The sequence below is a fragment of the Apis cerana genome, linkage group LG8 (genome assembly GCF_029169275.1).
Source record: "Apis cerana isolate GH-2021 linkage group LG8, AcerK_1.0, whole genome shotgun sequence".
In the NCBI taxonomy this organism is placed as follows: Eukaryota; Metazoa; Arthropoda; class Insecta; order Hymenoptera; family Apidae; genus Apis; species Apis cerana.
In genome coordinates, this window is record NC_083859.1 from 5,080,517 (window position 1) to 5,105,323 (window position 24,807).

General features: G+C 23.0%; 3 protein-coding genes across 8 annotated transcripts in view; 2 read left to right on the forward strand and 1 right to left on the reverse strand.

The window, feature by feature from the left end:
• The first annotated feature begins 3,841 nt into the window (after positions 1 to 3,841).
• Positions 3,842 to 15,391, forward strand: LOC107995322 (leukocyte elastase inhibitor). 2 transcript variants are annotated; one of them, XM_017052755.3, is made up of 6 exons: positions 3,842 to 4,195; positions 10,344 to 10,606; positions 11,320 to 11,655; positions 11,733 to 11,989; positions 12,114 to 12,243; positions 12,433 to 15,391. In XM_017052755.3, the coding sequence occupies exons 2-6, from the start codon at positions 10,346 to 10,348 to the stop codon at positions 13,375 to 13,377; spliced, it is 1,929 nt and encodes a 642-aa protein (XP_016908244.1). In that variant the 5' UTR covers positions 3,842 to 4,195; positions 10,344 to 10,345; the 3' UTR covers positions 13,378 to 15,391. The 2 variants fall into 2 exon arrangements, with proteins under 2 accessions (XP_016908244.1, XP_061934243.1); XM_062078259.1 differs by lacking the exon at positions 3,842 to 4,195 and adding an exon at positions 8,827 to 9,031.
• On the reverse strand, positions 13,509 to 19,907 carry LOC107995319 (GTP-binding protein 2). Its single transcript, XM_062078260.1, has 8 exons — positions 19,820 to 19,907; positions 18,505 to 18,758; positions 17,093 to 17,371; positions 16,703 to 16,999; positions 16,310 to 16,570; positions 15,842 to 16,232; positions 15,482 to 15,767; positions 13,509 to 15,385 (listed from the first exon to the last, which is right to left on the reverse strand). Exons 3-8 carry the CDS (start codon positions 17,367 to 17,369, stop codon positions 15,101 to 15,103), a joined length of 1,797 nt encoding a protein of 598 aa, XP_061934244.1. The 5' UTR covers positions 17,370 to 17,371; positions 18,505 to 18,758; positions 19,820 to 19,907; the 3' UTR covers positions 13,509 to 15,100.
• LOC107995318 (BTB/POZ domain-containing protein 7) overlaps positions 19,879 to 24,807 on the forward strand; it is a 28,519-nt gene continuing 23,590 nt past the window's right edge. For 2 of the 5 annotated variants that reach the window (XR_009830870.1, XR_009830871.1), the window contains exons 1-4: positions 19,931 to 20,647; positions 22,484 to 22,580; positions 23,826 to 24,086; positions 24,274 to 24,638. Coding sequence is in view for 3 of the 5 variants with exons in the window: in XM_017052748.3 (XP_016908237.1) it covers positions 23,845 to 24,086; positions 24,274 to 24,638 (607 nt within the window). In the remaining 2 variants the exon portion in view is untranslated. Of the gene's footprint in view, positions 20,648 to 22,483; positions 22,581 to 23,825; positions 24,087 to 24,273; positions 24,639 to 24,807 lie in introns of all 5 variants that reach the window. The other 3 variants (XM_017052748.3, XM_028665515.2, XM_017052749.3) reach the window with 3 other exon arrangements.

Sequence of the window (24,807 nt, forward strand, 5' to 3'; positions counted from 1 at the left end):
ATTTTATTAATTCATTATCAATATTGATAATATAACTAGTATTTAAAATAAAAATTTTTTATTAAAGGAATTTTCTTATTGTTATTTATATGTGTGTGTGTATGTGTATATACGTGTGATATAAAACATATATATATATAAAATTAATCGTTACTGCGTATTTTTTATACTTATATGTATATATGTATAGAATAGAATTTCCATTATAAACTACAAATAATATGAATAGTGGGGATAATATCCGAACAAGTTAAACGTCTGTTTTCGAAACGAGGACAATCTTAATAGAAAGGTTATCAAACATATTTCTTTTTGGATGAAAATAAAAAGTTTTATAATATTTATAAAATTATATTTTATAAAAAATTTGTTATTGAATTCTTTTATTCGTATTTGTTTTATTCGTATTTCATAAAATTCAAGTAAATATAAATAATTATTTGAGAAATAAATGCAGTTAAAATTATTTAAATTCTTTTATAAAATCTTTCAACTTTAGAATATGTTATAGATTACTATGCATATTTAAACTTAGCACAAAAAACGTAAGTTTCCATTTTAATAATTTATTTTTATGTTAGAGAAACAAAAATCCTTTGAACAGGATTCTTTTGCTTATATACGTTATCAACACAGTTTTTTAATCCTATAATATGCAATCAATAAATCGAATCGTGAAGTAATGAAAATATTTTGTTTTTTTAACAATATTTTTGCTATATTGCTATATTGCTAAATGAATTTATATTATATTTATATTATGATAAATTAATACATAATACATAATATATATAATAGGTATATATATATAGATATGTATCAATAATTTATAAAGAAAAATTTCCAATAATTTAAATATCAACAAAGAATTAATAGTTGATTGAATTAATACACAATTCAAAAACAAAGAATTATTTATTAAAATTATTTATTTTGTTAATATTACTGGAATTAAATCTAGTGTTGATAGTGAAATATTTTAATTGTAACACCAATGATAATTATAACTTCCAGTAATAAAATTTGATATTTTCAATAAACATTTTTTTAAAATCAAATATAAATGAAATTATATTCTAATTTTTGAATACATTTATATATATATATATATATATATATATATATATATATATATATATATAATTCCTTAGATTCCTTAAATCCTCAGAATTATAATGTAATGATAATTGAAGTATTTGATAATAAATCTATATATATATATATATATATATATATATATGGAATGTTATATAAAATATATATGGAATGTATATATACATATATATGGAATGTTTTTTATCATAATACAATTTGTTATCTTATATACAATTTACAAAATACATTTCTATATTGCATTTTCTCTGTATACAAATTTTTTCGTCAAAATTTCTATTAAAACAATTTATTAAAATTTTATTTCTCATTATGTATTTCAGTTTAAATTTCTTTGTCTAATTTTTATCAATTTATATTCGTTATTTTCGAAAAAATTCCCATGCATTGGAATCTTTCATATAATTTCATATTATATTCATGAAAAATTATTTAGAATAAGATATAAAATGTAATAAACAAATTTATTATTTATAATTAATTACTTATAAATAACAAATATAAAATTATTGCATGTTAATCGTATAAATAATTTTAATTATAATTTTAATTGGAAATAATAATTGAAGGAATATATGTATATATATAAGCAATTTTTGATGAATTAACAAATGAATAAATAAATGAATAAAAGATTAAGAATAAATGAACAAGAATTGAGCAACGATTAAAGTAAATAATAAATAATAAATAATAAACATAATAAATAATGATACGAAAATTTATTTATGTAATACGCAGTAATGTTTTCGATTCGAGAAAATGGATTTAGAAAAAAATCTTTATATGATTAAATATGCAAAAATAGTTACAAGAGAAAATGATTAAATCAATAATCGATTTTCTATTTATAATATGCAATTAGTTATCTACAAGATTTTTCATACAGAGTCAGTGATCCTTATCAGTTTTATCGATTGCTATATCTCAATATGAGGGATGTAAATGGAAGTAAATAATCTGCATGACGAAATTGGTATGCCCCATTGAAGATACGCATCTCATGGTTCCGGTAACCCACGTAATCATCGATTGTTCAAATTTCCTGTAGCATATAATTAGTCAGTTTGCTATGTAAGTTTCTACTCCGGATACGTCTTACAAGTTATTATCAATTTTGGTCATTGAATAATTGAAAGAAATCATTTATATTGTAATTGTTTTAATTAAGTCTTTCAATAATTGAATTAATTATTAATTAAAAGTATAGGATTAATTTTAGAATTAATATTGATTATATTAATCATTAATATTAATGATTTCATGGTTTTATATTTTTAAAATCTTTTATTAATATTTTTAATAATAATATCATGTAGTTTTTAATAATCAATGTAAATTAATAGAATATAAATTAGTTTTCTAATTTTATTCTTTAATATTTAATTCTTTAAATGAAAAATTTCTCAGTAACAGTTTTCAATAAGTATTTTCAATAAAAATTTTGATTAGATTCCTTAAATCCTAAGAATTATAATTTAATGATAATTGAAATATTTGATAATAAATCTATATTATAAATACCATAAGATAAGATAAAATAAAATACGTATATGGATTTCCCCAAGAATGGATCATTTAGAAGAAGCTTTACTATTGGAATTAAATTTATTATTTTTTTCAATATTGACAAATCATTTTTTTCGAGAAATAAATGTGGACTCATGTTACCATAAATTTTGTTATACGTCAATTGAACAAACAAGATATCATCATTCAATAAAAGATATAAGTGTCCATGAATGAATAGTTTTCTTGGAGAATTCATTTCTGGAATTTTGGTTGATAGTACACATTAATAATGACATGTTAAAAACGAAAAGATTAATCATCAGTTAATTTTTATTGCATGATATTTTTATTCGAAAAGAAAACAATGTAGTTTTTCTGAATATTTTGGTATTTAATTTATTATTCATAAATGAAATAATATTGCAGGTTTTACAAGAATTTTTTAAAAATTAAAAATAATATTATTAAAATATCGGGATAAAAAAATAATAATAGATATTTAATATTTTTATTATTACATTGTTTATTTACAAAAAAAATATTAAAACAAAAAGATAAATATTATTATATTATTTTTTATCTTTAGAAATTATATAGAAATTATAATCATCATAATTGCGTGATTTACTTTCTGCACAAGAGTTATATAATAAAATTATTATATAAAGTTATATTTTTAATTTTTAAAATATATCTAATTATATATCTATTTTAATTTTAATTTAATTTTTATAATTAACTCAATTTTTCATAAAATGCAAGATATCAACTTTTATTTTTGCTTAATTATTTTTAGATAAAGGATGTCTCCATTTTGAATAGAACAATTATTTTTATACTTATTTATGTTAAAATATTTTTTTTCTGTAATTTATTATTAATTTCGTTTTTTCAATTTTTTTAACATTATATCAATTATTCATATCAAAATATCAATTCAAATTTAAGCATTCGTATTTTCATTTTCATTTTTAGGGAAAATCAAATAAATCACTAATTTCGAAATCATACTCTCCATTTATTATTTCCATCAAAATAAAATATTCTTAAGTCATGAAGAAATTTGGAAAATCCCAGGAGATAAATTTAATTCGAATTTCTTGGTTATTGATAATCATTATTTAGATCACATATCTTTGGAATGAAACTTGATGATTTCACTTTCGTACAATGAATTTTATGAAATTATATTTATAAGCATATGTACTACCTGGACAAATATAGCATGAGAAGGCGGCAGACACGAACCTAGTAAATACATCGGAATACAAAGGCCGATTCAATCAGTCGTGTCGTAGCTGCTGATCGATTCGCACGTCTCGTATCACGATTCTTTTTGCCAGCGACGACGAGATCTCTATAATTTTAAACAACGCGACGATTTTATTCTCTCGAATATTTTGTTCAATTACGTTATATATATTAATAATACTGATTGAAATTGTGAAAAGAATCCACGTTGACGATTATATGTAAATCGGTGAAGACAACCGGTAATCGAATACCAGTTGAAGAAGAAAAGGACGTGACATTTAAAAGGAGCAAACGGATTTAGAAAATATTTGGAAAAGTATGTAAGAGAACAAAGATTTTGTTTCGAAGAGAGATATTTGAAAAAAAAATTAATTTGAAATTAAAATTTCGAAGAGAACATGAAATAAGAAGTTTGAGATTTGTAAAAGAATCATTATGAATATTAGATATTTTTTCAAAGTTTTAAATTTAAATCGATTTTCTAATTGGATCAAAACAGAAACTAAATTTATTAATTTTATTAATTAATTAAGTGCTTAATTTTAATATTATTATTAATATTATTTTATTAATTTTATTATTTTATTAATATTTATTAATTAATTTAGTTTCCTTTCAATGCTAAAATTAAGACTTCTTTATTTCCATATTTTTTTTTCAAATAATTTCTTTATTAAAATTGGAAAAGTTTTTAGCTACTTACTTGATATTTTATCCGAATTTAATGTTTTTATCCAAATTATATTAAAAAATCAGACAAATATTTCGATTATTCATAATCAAATTATAAATATCTTTATCATAAATATTGTTAGTATCATAATTAAATTACTGACGTTAAGATAAAATTTTATTAATGATATTCATTCATTAAATTTAAGAAACAAAATTTCATATGCACAAAAATCTAATAAAATTATACAACCTTTTGCTATAATTCTTTGATAATTCTTTATAGAATTCTTCATAGAATTCTATATCTTATATCTTTTCTTTAGATCAAATATAATTTCATTCTTCTTATACTTATGAACAAATTTAAAAATCTGATAATATAAAACACATAAAAATGATATTTACTAATTCACTTTCTTTCCAAATTTCCAATTCCATGAAATTTGCATATTCATGATATGATTCATGTTTGAAAATTGCTCTTAAACACGAATAGGTAGTTTGATATTTTTTTGTTCATATTCTTTTACTTAAAAAATTTGTATTTAAAGATCAAGCCATAAAATTTCTTTCTTTTTTTATAATCCTTAATAATCATTATAATTAATTAGATTAAAAATTTACGCCAAATTGTATAATTATTTGCGAAATCTCATCATCAAGAAATATGATAACACTTTAGTAAACAGAAAAACATCAATGACAACCGTCAAAATCATTTCGAATAATGTTTTGAATCCATATTCAAACAAATTCCAAGTTTTCCAAAATTTATAAAATTTTAACATTTATAGAATCATTTTTACAACTTACAAGTTACAATAAGCATAGTTTTCTGTGATGAATTAACTGATGACAAATTCGTTTGAAACATAAGCTCATTCAAGGGCACTAAACTTGTAACAAAGATATAAGTCAGAGTAATCATACTGTTTATTATTTTTAAATAACGATTATTCTCAGAATTATCTAATGGCGTCGAATAATAATAGTCAATTGACGGTTACAATGGAATAAAAAGTTCTCAACATGTTATTTTTTTCTTTATTAAAATTTTTGTAAATCAAATGTTTAACTATTTATAACTAGTATGTTCAGTTTTCAACAATTTTTATTTGAATATTTTTAAATTATTTTTTTAAACATTTCATTTAGAATTACAAAATTACATAAATCGTTAAAGATGTTAAAGATTAATTTTTGTATAAACTTATGATGTACTAAAAGATATTATGATATATACTATCTGATATATTATAAGAATCATATTGGCATTCTGTGCATTAAAGAATCTACGAATGAAGATAGAAAATTCCATTTCTATTACTTAATAATTGAGTTACTCACAATTAATAAACTAATCAATTTTATTTAATGATATAGTTTCTTAGAAATTACGACTGATATATACGTGTTATACCTGGATTTATTTTTGAAATACTTATCATATATATATATGGAAATTTAATAAATTTTATATTCAAATCAATTATCAACTAAATACAAATACAAATAAACGATGTATTTGCTTTAAAAAAGATTTAACTTTAGATAATTCTCGCTTACATAATATATTATACATTAATAGAAACAAAAGAAAAAGAAACAAAATATAATTTGTGATAGAAATCTTATTCCAACTTATTGTGATATCAAATGATTTAACATCAGAACTATTGAATTTTGAAGTTTCAAAGAGATGATTTTATGATTTTAAATATTAAATATTTATGAGTTTTATTAAATCTTAAACTTTCATAAATATTTAAATGTAAATTAGTTTCAGCAAAATTAATCAAGAAAAAAAATTTATTATCATCATACTACATTAATTCTAATCAATATATATAAATTCAATTTTAATGATATCGATAAATCAATCATGTCATTATTCAACAGGAATTTTCATAAAGTAAAGTTAGTTAATTTAACATTAAATAATTGAATTCAATTTACTTATATATATATAATCTTTGAAAAGCTAAACAACGCTCAAAGTTATTATTTATCAAAAGTATCGATTATATGTTCATTTATTCTTTCAATTAAAAATTCAAGCTCAATAATCAAGCAATTTTATTCAAAAAATAGCATAAAAAAATATAAAAATTATAATAATTAATCAATCATAATGATTAAACATGATTAAATCAATCATAATCATTAATTATCCAATCAAGGATAATTTTGAATCCTGTTCAATGATATTTTTCAATGCATTTATATTATATACAGCCTTTCTAATATGCATAAGGAGAATTGAATAATTATTGAGAATCATCAAGTTCGTGATTCTTGTCAAGATTCTATAGTTGTTTAGTTGAGAATTTATTGTAGAATTGGCTTCGTGACCATTTATGGCTATAATATAAAGAGAGAAAGCATTATTGTGAATATCAATTCTTCAGAGATTAATCAGAGTTATATGCAAATGTAGATGCAGATGCAGATACAAATTTAAGATAAATATCTGTTTTCAGGAATGTAGATACTTGATAACGAAAGTTGAAATGTTTAAAATAGATTTAGAAATTCTTTGATGATTGCTTGATTATTTCAACAAAGATGAAATATAAAAGATTTATATGATAATAAAATACTAATGTTATATAATTTCTTTTATTTTCATTTCTTTCATTCCTTCAACATTAACTACATAAGAATTGGTTTGAATCGAAGTTATAATCTGTAGAATTTTAGCAAACAGTTAGTTTACATAATTTTAATTAGAAAGATAAATTTCTTAAAATATCAAATATTTTACTAATTTGTTTTATGTATACACATATAATTTTAAATCGCTTCAAATTATAGACGATCTGAAATGAAAAAAATGATTTACAGATTCTTAAAACTTAAAAAATTATTGGATCTTAAAAAAATACGATTGTATGAGAAATTATTTATAGTTGAATTCTTAACATCTCTCTTTAAGTTTTATTAGCAATCAAATAGGTTTATTTTTGATATCTTAAATATTTTCCGCTTTTAAATAATTTCTTCCTACATAAATATTTACTTGTTTGTTCAATTTTACGACGCATTGCACTCGTTATGCGTTTTATATTCTTATAAACAATCTATTAACATGATGTCACACAAGTGTGCATTCTCATTTATCGTGACTTCGGATAATATTTAATGGGTTTTCCCGATAGATATACGACACTTCCACAAGATTATTATGCGAATGGAATGGAAAGTATTTTAATATAATAAAATCATTGAATACATTGTTGATACTTAACACTGATCGTGTGAAACAGGAGGAATATTAATGTTCTTCTCGTATTCATGCTTGAGAAACAATGAAAGAATTGTTTTCAAGACAATGAGCTAGAGTCGATCCATCATTAGATTACCATCATTGCTTTTAAATTTCGTATAATGATGAGGATAGTTATAGATATAATCACAATTATTCTTATATCTTGGAATTCTTCGATTAAAATTACATATATATATAATATATATATATATAAATTTATAAAACAACACAGAAGAATATAAATAACAGGTTGAAACTCTCATTGGATAAAGTTTACTCCATTCTTGTATTCTCGTATTCAATAATTTTTATGATTATTAGTACGCAATCAGTAATTTTGAGAGAATAATTTTTACTAAAATAGTTTTAATAATATTAAGAATATATTTTTCAATAAATTATAAAAAAAAAGAGAGATATTCTTTATTTATTTTTGGAAAATAAATATTTTTTTAAGAAAAAATTATTTCCTATTCAAAAACGAATAATTTCGATTAGTGATTTATCATTGTAGATCGCTAATTAAAATTCATAAAGATAAATATAGAAATTATGAAAAAAATAAAAAAAAATAAAATATGTAAATAGAAAATATTTATAGAAATGTTATATTGCAATAAAATGATAATGCAGTGGAATTATGAATCAATAAATAAAAAGTAGTATATGATTACAGGAACCTGATTAATTAAGAATTGATAATTTCGAGATTACAACAAGCAGTTATTTTTTATCAATCATTTTTTTTATTATAAATATGTATATCTATTTCTAAAGCTAATATGAAAAATTGATATTTCTTTTGATCTTCATTACATTTTGAATATCTTGAAACAAATAAATAATGCATATATTCTTGAAGTTTAAATGTATTTTATAGAAACAAACGAATTAATCAAAATTAATAATATTCTAATATAAACTATAATATAATAGTATAATATTCAAATAATGCATTACGTGATCTTTACATTTATGCATTTTCACATGCAAGAAAAAAGTAGATAATATAGCATTAAATAAGTTTCATAACAAAATTATTATTATTGAAAGAATTATTATTATTTATAGTTTAAATTATAAGTGTGTCATTTTATTCATTAAACATTTCGTTCATTAAACGAAAATTAAATAAGTATATTTTTTTATTTTATTAGGTATTTGATAAATATCATTATTAACTTTAAAGGATAAGAAAAGAGAAAAGAGGTTAAAATCCTTACAGTTTACATATTATTTTATTATTTTATTAATTCAGATTATATTTCGTGTTAAGAAAGAAAAAATTATTAAGATTTTAATTACGATATGATTTTTCGAAAATTAAGAACATGTTCATATTCAATAATTAATAAACAAGTTATAATTTTTTATTGAGATGATTTCATAACCTCAATATATTGTTAATATTATATTACAATAATATTTACGTTAATATTATATTTATTATTATAAATATATTATTATTATTATTACATTATTGTTCTCAGATATATACAAAATAATTTTTAATATTATATATCAATTAAAAAATAAAATAAATTATTCCTTTCTGATCTTAATAAATTCCTTTTAAAAAGAAATTAATATACAGGACAGAAATTCACCAGCTTTATTTTTCATTATATATATTTTTCTCATTTTATTCATTGAATTTTAATATATTAATTATTTCAATTCTAAATCATTGTTTGATGTAATTTTATAATTGAAAAAAAGCAGTCTATATTTAAAATCAATATAATCAAGAAACGAATATACATAATAACAATAGTACCTCCATAACTGAAGACGTGATTCTATAACTAGTATTCATATCAATCCATTATCTTCACTCAATAAAGAAACAATCTCGGAATAATTTGTTCAATTCTGTCTTGCTAATATTTAAATTTAATTAAAGAAAAATTGAATTTCTACATTGATTTTTCTTTTATAAAAATGTATTCTCATGATTTTATTGATGAAAATAAGATTAAATATGATATATTTAAATTGGCAAATATAATAATGGCAAAAACTGCTATTGAATTTTTATCATTTTTACTATTTTTTATTTCTGACTTTAAAGTTATGCGATTTAAAAAAAATTTGAAATATTGAATTTTGCAATTATTTACATTAGAAATAATATTACATTAATAGAATTATAAAATTGTGAAATTGCTCGAGATAAAATGATTTTCAGAATTTTCCCTTCGAGGAAAACTCGTCATTCATTTGATCAGTTGTGAATTAATTAGTTTTATTGATGATGATAAAAATTTTTATTTTAATCTTTTTTTCAATGTTTAACACTTGTCTTGTTATATTAAATTTTTATCAAACAATGAAATGACTAATGATTCAATATCAAATTAATATTAAATATATGATATTTAATATAATATTAAATATATATATTTGAAAACTTGAATAAAAAATCATTTTATAATGCTGCAATTAATAAAATCTAATTTTCATTAATTAAATAATTACTTATATGTAATAAATAATACTTATCAATATTCACATTTTGCAGCAATGGTGACTACATTGATACTCTTAAGCCTTATGACCAGTACTTTTGGTCAATTGATCTATCCTGATGAATATAACCGACTCAGAAATTTATCAACTATTCCTCCGGATTTATATTCAAATATTGGAAATTCTATAATTAAAAGTAATTCTGCAAATTTACCATCATTGACTTCATTACAACCTATGATACCCAATGAATCGCAAAATGCAGCAATTTATCCTACTCAGATGGAGAACACATTACAAGGCTGGAGCGATCATGTAAGTAGAAAGATATTTTAAAATATCCAATGAAAAGTTTTAATTTCTTTAATGGAAACTTTAAAAAATAAATTTAATTATATAACTCACGAAAAGTAGAAAATGTAGAAATTTAAGTTTACACATTGTGAAATATTCTTGAGGTATTTATGATAGTATTCATGATAAATAAAAGGCAGCATCGGTGATGCAAGTTCATTAAACACAAGTTGTTGAACAATGACCTTAAAATTTACACAATAATGACTTAATATTTCAATAATAATATTTACGATGAATTTTTTTCCGTTACTGCATATGATATAACTTATATAATATTTTGAAATATTTGAAAATGCATACAAATTCAATTTTAACAAAAAATTGCACGATCTATGATATTCTGTACATTGCACAATAAGGATTGAGTAAGTTCATTTAGAAATATAAATATTGATATTTTATTCTCTGCTGTGATTTTTTTGTTGTTTTTCAACGTATAATTTTCAAATAAATTTACAGATAAAATTTATATAAAATATTGTTAAAAAGTTTATTAATATTTTAATAAATCAATTAAATATCAATAAATTCAAATCAATTAAATTTTTATTCAATATTAATTAATGATTGGAATAGATATATATATATATTGATTATTAAAAATTTTTTTATTATTTTAATTAATTAAATTAAATTGTATTATAAAAAATAATAAATAAAAATAATTTCAGGTAAATAACATTATCATTAATGGAGTATTAAAATTTGCTTTGGACGTAGAACGACAGATTTATAGAACTCGAGATTTATCTTTAATGGGTCAAAAAGATAATATAATTTTCTCGCCGATCAGCCTTACAGTGACGTTAGCGATTGTTTTTGCGGGTTCTGCTGGCAGAACTTTCAACGAAGTGTCTAAAGTACTTGGACTCGAAAGTGGTATTGATATCTCACAAAACTCTGAGATTGTTCATCAGATGTTTGGTCTATTGTTAACGAAACTCCACACCAAGATAGATGGATCTCCTGGACCACGTGTAGATTTTGCTACAGCCTCATATATCCAGGTAAAAATTTTGTTTCACAAGCAAATTGAACATTTTTATTTTAAAACGAACACATATTATAAATAATTTTAATTTAGGAAGGATTTCCAATATTGCCACAATTCAAAACACTGAGCAATAATGTTTATGAAAATGAGTTAATCAACGTAGATTTCATAAGAAAAGGAAAAACAGCAATGGACATAATAAACACATGGGTAAATCAGAAGACAATGGGAAAAATTTCAAAAATTTTGGATGATGTGCCTAGTCCAAATACTATGATGATTCTTTTGTCGGCGCTTTATTTCAATGGTGAATGGAATCAACATTTCTTAACAGGATTTACAAAAAGGTATATTTTTTTTCTTAAAAATATATATATCTAAAATCATTTTAATATTTTTTTAATAATTATTTGTTAATGTTTAATAATTGCTATGATTATAAGATTGCAAATATCAATATTGTTTAATTAGGACACTATTTCATGTTGAGCCAAACGAATCAATTCTAGTAGATATGATGTACAATGCAGGCACTTTTCCTTTTTATGAAGATAAACAATTAGGTGTAAAAATTCTTGGTCTTCCATATAAAGGTCACGAAGTAAGTATTTTACAAATGTAACAAATATTTATAATGTCTTCATTATAATATATTTTATTTATATTTATATTTTTTTAAAAAATAAAAATCGAATTCTAAATATTACAATTAAAAATATGATTTTTATAAATTAGTGAAACTTTGTCAAATCATTCTACAATATCTTATTTTTACAATATTTTTTTGCAGATCTCAATGTATATTCTTCTTCCGAAAAATGCAGGTGCGAAAGTTCTTCGAGAATTCCAAAATAAACTAACAGTTGACATAATTGAAAATTTAGTTAAGAATATGAAAAATGAAACTTGTATCATTGGTATGCCACGAATGAAACTGAGCAGCACATTGCACTTAGAACCTGTACTTGCTGCGTTAGGCATAAAGTCTTTATTTGATCCTGAATTAGCGGATTTGAGTCTTATATCTCAAGGCAAGAATAAAAACAATCAAAATGGAACAACTACTAACTCTTTTACGTCAAGAAATAATAGAACGAATACACGTCAACAGAAAGATTTTATTTCTTCTCGTATTTCAATTCAAAATGAAAGGGTGAAGGATCGCATGATGAAAAGAAATTCCTTCGCATACAAGGATAAGCTTCGTGGCTATTCTGTGGAACAATGGGCAAATGGATTTTCTATTAGAAAAATTCGTAATGTTCGTGACGTCAAAGAGAAAAAAGACAGAAATTTGTATAGAATAGAAGAGAGAACTGAAGAAAATAACAATCATGCAAAAGTTATAAATCTTGAAGAAAATAAGTATCGCTTCCAGGAAAATAAACAAAGAGGAAGAAACAGAAGACAGAGTAGACCGATTAATCAGGATTTTTTGAATTATGTAAAACAAAAGAATTTTCCCTCGTTTGGATTGGACAATCTAAGAAATAGTGGCAATTTAGTGAATCCTCATCTCTTCGCTTCTAAAGTTCTTCAAAAAGTGGAGATTGATATCACAGAAAAGGGTACCGAGGCTGCAGTCGTAACTAGCATTGTGCTAGAGCGTGATGGAAATCAGAAGAGGCTCATAGCAAATCGGCCATTCATCTTTTTCATCAGGCATGATCCAACAAGACTCGTATTCTTTTGGGGCACGTTAAATGTTCCCACTCCGAACTATCAGAATACGTAATCTGAAACAAGAATACTTTTTAATGACGATAAAGATGATTACCGAAAGTAATCATATTGAATAATTATTAACTTTCTTTTATACCATTTTTTTTTATATTTATTTATTTCAGTTTGTCCTCATAGCTCGCGTTTCTTTTTCTGGCGTTTCTTTTACTGCTAGTCATGCGGGTGATTATCATTTTTAAATGATTTAATTGTATTTTGTACAAAAATCATAAGAAATCAGCTTGTTTGAAGAACTCTTTTATTTGAATGCGATGAGAAGCTACAAATATTTACACATGATTTATTTATATAGTTCTTCTTGTATTCTAGCTTTTATAGATGATAAATCTACATTTCCTATTAGAACAGTATTTTTTCAGAATTTAACATGATATTTTATTTTATTTTTAAGTGCAATTTAATATTAAATTGGATTGTATTTTTATATATTGCCTTATTTATTTAAGATTTCATATAATCACAATAAATAAATATATTTTTTTTAATTATAAAAATTAATTGATGTATAAACAACAATGAAAATATTTTGGAATATATCTTAAGTGATTTCAAGTCATTTTTTTAATCTATTTTTTCTTTCGACAACGAATATATATTTTTTTTAACGAAAATTTTTCTTTCTGCGATATAAAAAAATCCACTCTATACAGATGTGTACATTTTTTTGTTTTATTTAAAATATTTTACAATATAATACAAGATCATATTTAAAATTTAACATAAATCAAAAAAAAAATCAAAATCTTTTTTTGGACGGTTATACCGTAATTTATAACATATTTTAATATATTTTATAAGATATGTAATATTTTCAAGTAATTTTACAAATTTTATCATTTGTAATTTTTTTTTAATTTCAAAATATACGTAAATATAATCACTTTTAATTTGTTTGACAGATTTATACAAGTACAATTTATAGTATATAAATTTCTTTAAAATTTTATGAATGAAAAACGATATTTATCATTTCATGACAGTAATCGATCGCAAAAATATTTATTTTGCATTTAATCAACTATAAATATCTTTAATTCCTTATTTTTTTAAATACTAGCAGAACAAATAGATTCGTAGTCAAGATCAAATTTTATAGAGAAACATTACATTATTATAATGATTGCTCTCGTGAAAAATTTTTAAATTTGAGCGTCACACGCAAAAAGATGACATTAAATAGTTAAAATGATCTTTCATTTCGTGTTATTTCATGACGAAATAAATTATTTCATAAATAATCAATCCATAAATAAATTCCATAATAATGAAACGAAGATATGATTATAATCACAATAATAAAATAATAGTAGAAATTTTATAAGATTAAGATTTCTTTTCTTCACAACAAAACTAATGCACCTAAAGCAAAAGTATTTAAGTTATAAACAAATAATTGTGATTTGATCGTGTTTGCTGCTTCATTTGTTATTCTATTTTTGATAATATACAATCTTTTTAAACAGAAAAGAATTTACAAAAAATTGTTAAAAATATCTTTCTTATATAAAAAAATATCTCTACTTTAAAAGATTAAATTCGAAAACAAAAAGAATTTCCCTTATTTGTTTTATAACAAATATGTATAATTTATGATACTTATGCTAGGCGCATGATGTAATAACATCTAGTAGTTATTCAAGTAATTAAGTTTCTTTATATCTTCGTAAACGTTTTGCACATTCTAATACTTTTTTATAAATAAAATTTTATTTAATTTACTGCATACTGTTCTGTTGACTTATTAGTGGAAATATTTGTGTTATTTTGCCAATTCCCTTAGTACGACCTTCTCGTAGTAGTAATCGCATACCGACATGCAAATATTCTGGATGGTTAACAAACCTAAATAGCACAGACGCTGTATCGTTTGTCTGTAAACCTCTGTCCTTCGCGTCCATTATTCCTTTTATAATACATGTTTGTCTTACATTTCCTACATGGACAGTTGTTTGAAAACCAGAAAATATTGCAGTCGCATGATATACTATTAACACAGTTGCCTAAAAGATTTTATATTCATATAAAATTGTTAATTAATTATTTATTTAAATTTTACATACATTTTATATAATTTTATATTGATATATTGGATGTACCTGAAAAAAAAGTGTCGCATGAGGCTGATCCCATACTGATATCAAAACCATTCCAGGTCGTAGATGAGGTAAAGGGGGACTTCGATTTGTCGACGGTGCTAATGTTAAGCTAGCACTTTGCGATGCTCTTACTAGACAACATGGAGCTTTATTGCGATGTAAACTAACAACCTTAACGGGACTGAATTCGCCATCTGGTAAAGGACCCACTAACAATCGAGTTCCAAGAGCAATTGCTCCTTTTACGAGTAATCCTCCCAAAACAGGTTCATTCAAACCTGCTACTCTATTTGGAATGAAACAATTTATAGTTTATATAGTTATTAAATATAATCTGATGATATTTTTAGAAAAAAGTACCTGAAAGTTTCATCAATTTGAAATAAACATGATTCAGAATCTGAATCTGCAGAATTTACATTATATGGTGACAAATTTTTTATGAAATTTGTTAAATCTTCCAAACCTTCTCCAGTAACACAACTTACATTAAACACAGGTATTATATCTGATTCAAAATCCCACGACATTTGACTATTATTATACATTATTAATTGCTTTGAATATCCTTGTGCGTTAATAGCATTCTCTAACTGATTTATCGTTTCGGGTGTACTACAAAAACCAAGATCAATTTTGTTTACAACTATAAAAAATGGAAGTCTCAATGTAAGACATAATGCCATATGTTCTTGTGATGCTTCATTCATAGGAGGTGCTACAACTAACATTACGTGATGAGGTGAATATCCTGAAAGGAAAAATTATCAATCATTATTTTATTAACTTAAACTTAACAAATTATTGAAATAATCCGAATTACCATACCTGTAAGACCGAGTACTGTTGTTCTTAAATATTTGCGATGACCAGCTAAATCTATAAATGTAACAACTTTTGACGCATGCTCGCATATTTCTTCTGCTGTTGCCATTTCTGCATAATTTAAAACATGTCCTTCATTGTCAAATCCTATAATTTCATGCGATATCGATGATGTACGGCCTGTTTTTATTTCATGAAGGTGACGCAGCATATTTAGCCTTGCTCTCCCTCTACCATTATCTAATTCACCCTGAGTTAATACACCTATATACATTTTTTGGATATTAAAATTTATATTTTATTTAAAATTTTATTAAACTAGATAAACAATGAATTTAGCAGAGTAAACTCTAAGTATATTTCTCTACCTTAAATGTCCTCTGCTAATCCTCTCACCTAAGAGAGTTGATTTTCCAGCATCCTGTGCACCAGTGACAGCAAGTCTCAAGTCAACAATACTATCTTGATCTTCCCTATCTCCTTTTCTTAATTTTTTTACTAAAACTTCTGCTACTTGTCTTTCATCTTTGTTGTTACTGCATGTGGACATATTTTTATTTTTAGAATTGGCAAATCTTTGACGTAGTATATGTGTTGTTGCACCTAATCTAGCTGCCATATCATTTAAAGTTTTCAATGATGCCTTCATATCTTCTTTTGTTAAACCTGTTAATTTTCCATTATCTTCTACACCTAATAGTATAAATTAAATAATTAAATAATTTATAATAACTAATAGATAAAAGATATTTAATTAGTTAATTAAAAATCAAAATAACTTTATACCAATTTGATATATAGCTTCTCCATGACCTTCTCTAAGACGCCATTTCATTTGTGTTACAAGATGTTCAAATCGTTGACTAGATGGATTTATCAGTTTTAATTTATATTCAATATTACCCTGTTCAGGTTCTGGTGGTAGCCTTTCCTCTTGCTCATCATCGCTACTTAAATTTTCACAATCTGATATTCGATTTATTTCATTTTCTGAGTTATTCCAAATATTTTTCCGAGTATTCTTATCATTATCTGGATCAAACAATTCGAAAAATGACTCCATATCTGTAAGTAAGAGATGAGAGACATAAAATTTATCAAAACAGTTTAATAAATTTCAATAATTTTTATTTAATATTAAGGAATTAAAATTATTAATATATTATTATTTAATCAATAAATTAAAATTTAAATTATTAATGATCATAAAACTCTTTTGCTATTGTGGCCAATAATTCTAAATAAAATCTAGTTCATTACTACCTCATAAATTGTAAGTTGCATCATATGACATTGCATCATAAAATAAATATCTTAAATCATATATATATAAAGTATAATATTACAGCAATTAATATATACATATATTAGAATTATATATATATATTAAAATATATTATATTATAATATTATTCTTATATAGATTAACATTAATATAACAAAAATTATTTTAATATTAAAAAAATAAAAAAATATGAGAGTAATATTTATTATAATATTATAAAATCAAAAATTTTTAAATAAATTTATAAGATCTAGAATTGATAGATTTATAAAAATTTACAAAATTTTATTTTGAAAATTTGAAATTTTATATTGCATCAATAGAAATATTATTGAGATAAAATATATAAGATAGAATAATATCAAATCAGAATATATTTTTCAGACAAGATTTTTATAATAAAATAAATATCAAATAAATAATTATTTTAAATATTTATTTTCTTATATTATATTTATTTTGTTTGAAAAATTATATCATCTCCATAATATAATATTTATATTATGTAAATTATGAAATAAATATTTTCTCATTTTTAAATCAATCTACATTTATATAGATTTCAAGGTTCAGCATACTTGAAATACATATATTTAGAAGAACAATTTGTAAGACATTTAAACGCGCCAAATCAATGTATCATACAGCGCTATAACAGCTGTACATATATATAATACAACGAAAACGAAAACAAAACAGTATGCAAACAAGCGTTCGTAACTACGTGTGAGAATGTGTGGATAGTAGTTTATCATAATTATATCTGCTAAATTAATAATAAAATTACAAAATTAAAAAATTATATTATTAGGATAAAATATATTGCAAAATTGAAAATGATATCTATATGATGAAATGTCATGAATTAGCTACGCATTTATAATGATTCACCAAGAAATCACTTAAAACTTACTGCATTTTACAGACAGTAGCTTTCTCTTTACAGACGTGTACTCCCGAAATCAAAATTACGTTTGACACCTATTCTAAAGTTGAATAACACATGCGAACCTCTCACTTTCCCTTCTGTTTTTTTCACCACTTGACCGAATATGATTGAATCAAGATCTGCTTGCGTTACCAGCTATACCAATCCATTCTTATACACTCAAACATAGACAAGGTATAAAATAGATTTACAACTTTACGAAATTTCTGTACCATGTTCTGAAATACCGATTGTACAAAAATTAGATTGTTTGATATATTATTATTTTTCACTGAATTATATTCAATTCAATTAAAACAGTAATAAAGTCAACATTAAAAATAATTTTTTTAGAATTATTATATTATATTATATTTTTTTAAAGTTACATCTCATGCATTATAAATCAATAAAATAAAATAGATATTAGAATTGTTTTTTTATAAATTTTGCAAAAGAAATATAGAACAAAGAAGAAAGAACAAAGATAGAGAAAAAATTAAACAATCAAATTAAACATCTATTTCTAGAAATGAAACAAATGTAGATAAAGAAAATACATGTAAGACAATAGAGATGTGATAAGAATCGACTATCAATACCATCTCTTAAGACTTTTATTAAAGACTTTCAAAGACAGAATAAGTTAGAGAAGAAATTGAAATTAGCATCAGTTGGATTAAAAACATCTTTCTAAAAATAAGATCTCAAGAGATGACGCTAATCTTAAATTCTTACTTTATTTTTTCTATTATTGAAGAAATATCTTTAGATCTTAAGAGATGATGCTTAATTTTTATCTTTCTATATTCTTTTCCTATTACATATTCTCGTTATTTATATTTTATTTGAAAATGATGATATTCCAATTTTTAACCTATCTTTATCCTTTTTTCACTATTTATTCTTTTTGTCTATATTTGCTCCTCTACAAAATTAATGTGCTCAAAAGATGGCTTCGATATCTGATTAATGAATTTTAATTTTTGTCTTCTTTGTCTAATCTATTGACTAAAAATTTTAACACTTTAAATGAAATTATATATTGTAATGAATAAATATTTTGATATAAATTTGACAATTCGGCGACAAATGTGAAATTGGTTTTAGAATCTTTTTAGTAACTATACTTTCAATATAAAAGAATACGTTCAAGTCGCTATTCGTTTATCATTTATAATGAAAAAAAAAAATAAATAAATCAGTAATGATGAAAATGACATTAAAATGATAAAAGAGTCCTAATGCTCCGAAATATAAAATAAAAAAAATATATTGAATAGTTAGATCTATTTTGTACCTTGTCTGTGGTTTTATCACATTTGAAACAGAGTTAATTCAAACTGAATGTTCTTCAAAGATGACGCTGCGAACATCTTCATTGTGGCTCCACCTTTAGGATAAAGAATTTATTAGTTCCATGGAAACGTACGATAACAGTTTATAATAATTGTTTCAATCATGAAATTCATTTAAATAAAAATAATCCATTATTTTTTAATAATGCTAAAAAAATATCATTATCATTGCTATATAATTAGTAAACCTAACCTCTCCAATATTTGTATTCTGCAAAATTGGTCATGGGGTACTTGATCATGGAATTGTGTATTCGCGCATGATCAGACAGAATATAAATCTTTTCGTGTCAAAAAAGTTTCTTCACTGTGTGTATATCTTAAACGATAGTGTTATTTGTGAAAGCGTTGAAAACAAACAAACAAATAAACAAACTATTTCACACATTATTTTTAATATTTTGCGTTATTTTCGTTTTGCCTATCGTTGACTTAAATAGTTAGTATGACTATCGTCGAGGTTTGTTTTCGTGTGAAAAGACGATTCGCTGTGCTCAAAGTTATGCGTTGTCGTTTGCACGGCTGTATTTATTTAACATAGCTAAATACTCGTTTATTATAAAGTTTTTCATAGATTTCGATAATACAGAAATGCGAGCTACAAATCATATTCATCGTGACGCGATTGAGTTTTATTTACATGCAGACTAAGCTGACAAGCATAAACATGGCCGTCGTGCTTTGTGATGATTACTTGTGCCAGTTTGAATTCAAAGAAGTCTTGCGAGAACGGAAATAATGGATGGAACGCATGCATCCAAGATATCCAGGTAACAAGACACTTTCGTACTTCCTAAACATTTTCAATGCATTCTGCGATTACAGTTCACTTGTCGATCATGTATCTTGATTTTATCGTGCATCACGAAGATATATTTGCACGTACGTTATTGGATATGTGTTTTTTCTTTTTGTTTTTCTCTATTTTTTCTTTATGTAATCGCAGAGGTGATTGAACTTACTAGACATACGTCATACGCATTGTTAACCACGTAACGCGATCGCAATCATAGCTCAGCTGACTACTATTGACCTATTGATGTGTTTCTGTCAGTAGTTTTCTGGGCTGTTTTGTAATGGAGTTATAGTATGCTTTTTATTTTTCCTCGTGTAATGTTTTCCTGTTATGTTTCATCAAATTAATATTTTTTTATAGCATTATATGTTATATTTATTTAGAATAATATATCAGTCTGATTTAATTATACTTCTATTTATTAAGTGATTTATTTTGTAGTATAAGAATATTTTGATAATGAATATAAATTTATACATAAATACATATAATATATATTTATAATTATATTTATAGTTTATAATTGTTTAATTTCGATTATCTTTTAAAAAAAATTATATATATTTTCAAGAAGTAGTTATTTATTTTAATTATATTATTTGATACATAAAAATTAATGATATAATAAATGTAAAAATTATATACAAAAGATATATTAATTTTAAAATCATTTTCAACTATATGTTACATTTTTTAAGACTATATTTTTTTGATATGATGTTGAATTCATATATAATATTATTTTGATCTATTTTGATATTTTAGTTTGCTTATGCTTCAAATTTATATATAAGCATGTTTAAAAATATATATTGAATGTATTTTATAATAAAAAAATGAAATGAAAATATAAATGACATTAAATAAATTAAATAAATAGTGAAAGTTATAAAATCTAACGAGAATGTAATGAATAATAAAGAATATTCAAAATTATTTTTCTTTTATATTATTATTCACATTAATATATAAATAATATTAAAAAGTATATATTTATATTAAAATTTCATGTTAAATTTTATTAATATTTTAATAGAATAGTTTCTATTATTTGTATAACATAATGATATTTTTTTCTTAAATATATTACATTTTATTTTTTGTATATAAATTAAATTGATTATTAAAAAACATATTTAGATATTTATAAATATTATTAAGTTTATTTTCAAAGTTCCACATATATTAAAATATTTAAATTTTAAAAAGTAAAGGTTATGAAAAATGCTATATTTTTTTTTTATTTCTATTTTTTGTTAAAGTATTATATAGTATTCAAAAAAATGTGAAAAACAAGAATTAATAATTTTTTTTGAATTTATATATTTTAATACTTTAATATTTCCTTAAATAAATATAGTATTACATTCAACATAATAAATATATATGATTATCATATGAGATTTACATATTTTATGATATTATATTTAGAATAATTAGTTTCATTACATAATCATATTTGTCATAAAATTATCAAATAAAGATTAGAACTGTATTAGTGTATTTGTGACGTTATATACAAAATAAAAAAAAAACTAGTTCAAAAAAGTCACAAATACATTAATATATCACTTTTCTGTTATCAAGTCATTTTAAAGTATCCATTTTATTGCACTTGCCTGTAAATAATTATTTTTGATAGAAATTAATGCTTAATTGAAGCTTTTGCAATAGATCAGGCAATTAAAAAGAATTTTTTAAAAGATCTTAACTTCCAGAACAGCTTAATAAAATAATTTTTGATAAGATTATTACTACAATTATATGTTATTCAACATCTGATGACTTCCAAAAATTTGTTCCTTTCAAGCGTCGATAATTTCGTCGGAAATGGATGAAAAAAGTATCGAGAATTGAGCGTATCCATTTAAAAGGCGCTTCCGAATTCAATGCAGTGCACTTTCTAGGTAAATATTGTATGTTGGCTAACAAAGTGAAAGTTTAAGATGCGATAAACTTTCGTTATTTTTACGTAAATCATTTCGATACATATTTTTTCAATATTGTTTTTTATTTTCTTTTATAAATAAAAATTAGAATAACATATTAAATAATAAAAAAACATCCTTTAAATATTAAAATTTTTTAGATAGTGAAATTTTGAAATAAATTTTAAATGATAAATGTTATAATTATTAAAAATTTCTAAAATTAATTTTTCAGGTAATATATAGAATCATGCATGGTAAAAATTTTGATTATTTAAAAAAATCTGTATTTAATATGTGTATTTGATATTGTTGCTTTAAAATATTGACCTTGAAATATGTTAATTTTGAATATTAAAATATGTACTTATGTAGATGAAAACATTGCTATAAATGAGAAAACACATCGAAATTGATACTTGTTTTCGAGTAAATCAAATAATTTTTTAATTTTTCTTTTGAGTTGTTATTTTTTTCTTTTTATATTATAATTTAAGATTTATTTATGTATTGTATAATCGCATATTTGGTCAATGTTTAAAGTGACCTCTTTGCGTGAACTCAGATAAGAACAGAAAAAAATTTTATACTTTGATAAAACATTTATTCATTACAAATATATAAACTTTTATATAAATATATTGTAATATTGTAGAATAAAAAGTTTCTTCATATAATATTTCTTTTATCTTTAAAATATTTTTATATAATTCATTTATTTGTATAATATTTTTAAAAGTTAGTTATTTTTAAGAATAGTATAAAAGTACAATATTTTAAAGTTTAAAAAAAGTAAATTTCTTATTTTATAAAATGCATTAATTTTATTATATTATTATATTACATTAATTATTATTAAAAATTATTATTAAAAAAATAGTAATTGTTTAAAAAAAATTTTAGTAGAAATTTTCCTTTGATAAATATTTTTTGACATAAATATTGATAAATCTTTAAAACTTAAATTTTAAATGATGAAGAAATCCTTTAATTAAATTAATTTATAAATAATTAGAATCATATAAAAGATTAAATTTTCATTATACGAAACATATTAATATTATATAAAAATTACGTAATGTTTATGTTTAAATACATTTAATTTTTAAGAAAGAAAAATTCATTTAAAATTTTCAAATTTTTTAATTCGAAAACATTGAAATTTGCTCGATAGAAGCACGAAGAATATATGTTTATCATATAAAAGATGAACAATGATTTCAGGCTGTTGTCTGGGTGAGCAATGAATGTATTCCGAATTTTGACACCGTGTGTATTGCAACGCAGACGACCAAAGGAGGTTGATAATTCTGATAAAAGGGATTGCTGGTTCGTGAAAAGACGGCGTGGAGATGCTTCCTACATGATACATAGAATGGGTGCTTCTGCATCGTCAAGCATCACCAGTGTAGGTGGAGATTCGATTCAAGCAGCTAGACTTTCATCCTCTGGTAATCCACCTGATCAACATGGCATTGCTATCAGGTATTTAAATATTTAGACATCTCCTTATCTCATTTGCTTGTCGTTCTTTATCGCCTAAATCTATAAACGATAATGATACCGTTTTAAAGATTCAGCTGAGTATCATTAGTAGCAAGCTTAATGAGCATCTTTGATTCTGGATTAACTATTATAGAAATTGATAAAATCGAATGTCATCTATTTTCAGGGAAAAGAAGAAGAAAATGACGGGGTTCGCGACATTACGAAAGAAATTCATTCGGAGACGTCGGTCTTCAAAGGCCTGCGACCATGGTAGGATAATCCGAGATTTGGTCTCAACATGGAGTCATTTAGAAGCAACTGCGCTTCTAGAGGAGTATGAGGCGTTAGCTGCATTAAAGGATCTCCATGTCCAAGCCGAATTAGCTAGACCACCAGCTGCCACATATAAACAGGATTTGTCGAAGTTGTACGACTATAAACATTGTTCTGATGTGGATCTCGTCTACCGAGGAGCGTGCTTCCCCGTACACAGAGCCCTGTTGTCGGCGCGTTGCCCGTACTTTAGGGATTTGCTAGCTGGATGTCCGGGTATATTAAAATTTTTGCCCTCTTTGTATCCATTTAATCCTCTGTAGCATTATAAAATTTTGAAACTATGTTTCTTAATAATTATTTTATTAATTAATGCACTATTTTATTTTATATTATCACTTGTTACTTATTATTTTTACAATCATAACATAATTGAATATAATTA

Excerpts from the sequence above, each read along its gene's own strand:
- LOC107995322 (XM_017052755.3), top strand. The coding sequence starts at position 10,346 with ATGGTGACTACATTGATACTCTTAAGCCTTATGACCAGTACTTTTGGT. Across the intron at positions 10,607-11,319 it reads TACAAGGCTGGAGCGATCAT|GTAAATAACATTATCATTAA; the intron begins GTAAGTAGAAAG and ends AAATAATTTCAG. Across the intron at positions 12,244-12,432 it reads TTCCATATAAAGGTCACGAA|ATCTCAATGTATATTCTTCT; the intron begins GTAAGTATTTTA and ends ATTTTTTTGCAG.
- LOC107995319 (XM_062078260.1), bottom strand. The coding sequence starts at position 17,369 with ATGGAGTCATTTTTCGAATTGTTTGATCCAGATAATGATAAGAATACT. Across the intron at positions 16,233-16,309 it reads AACAGTACTCGGTCTTACAG|GATATTCACCTCATCACGTA; the intron begins GTATGGTAATTC and ends TTTTCCTTTCAG. Across the intron at positions 15,768-15,841 it reads CAAATTGATGAAACTTTCAG|AGTAGCAGGTTTGAATGAAC; the intron begins GTACTTTTTTCT and ends CATTCCAAATAG.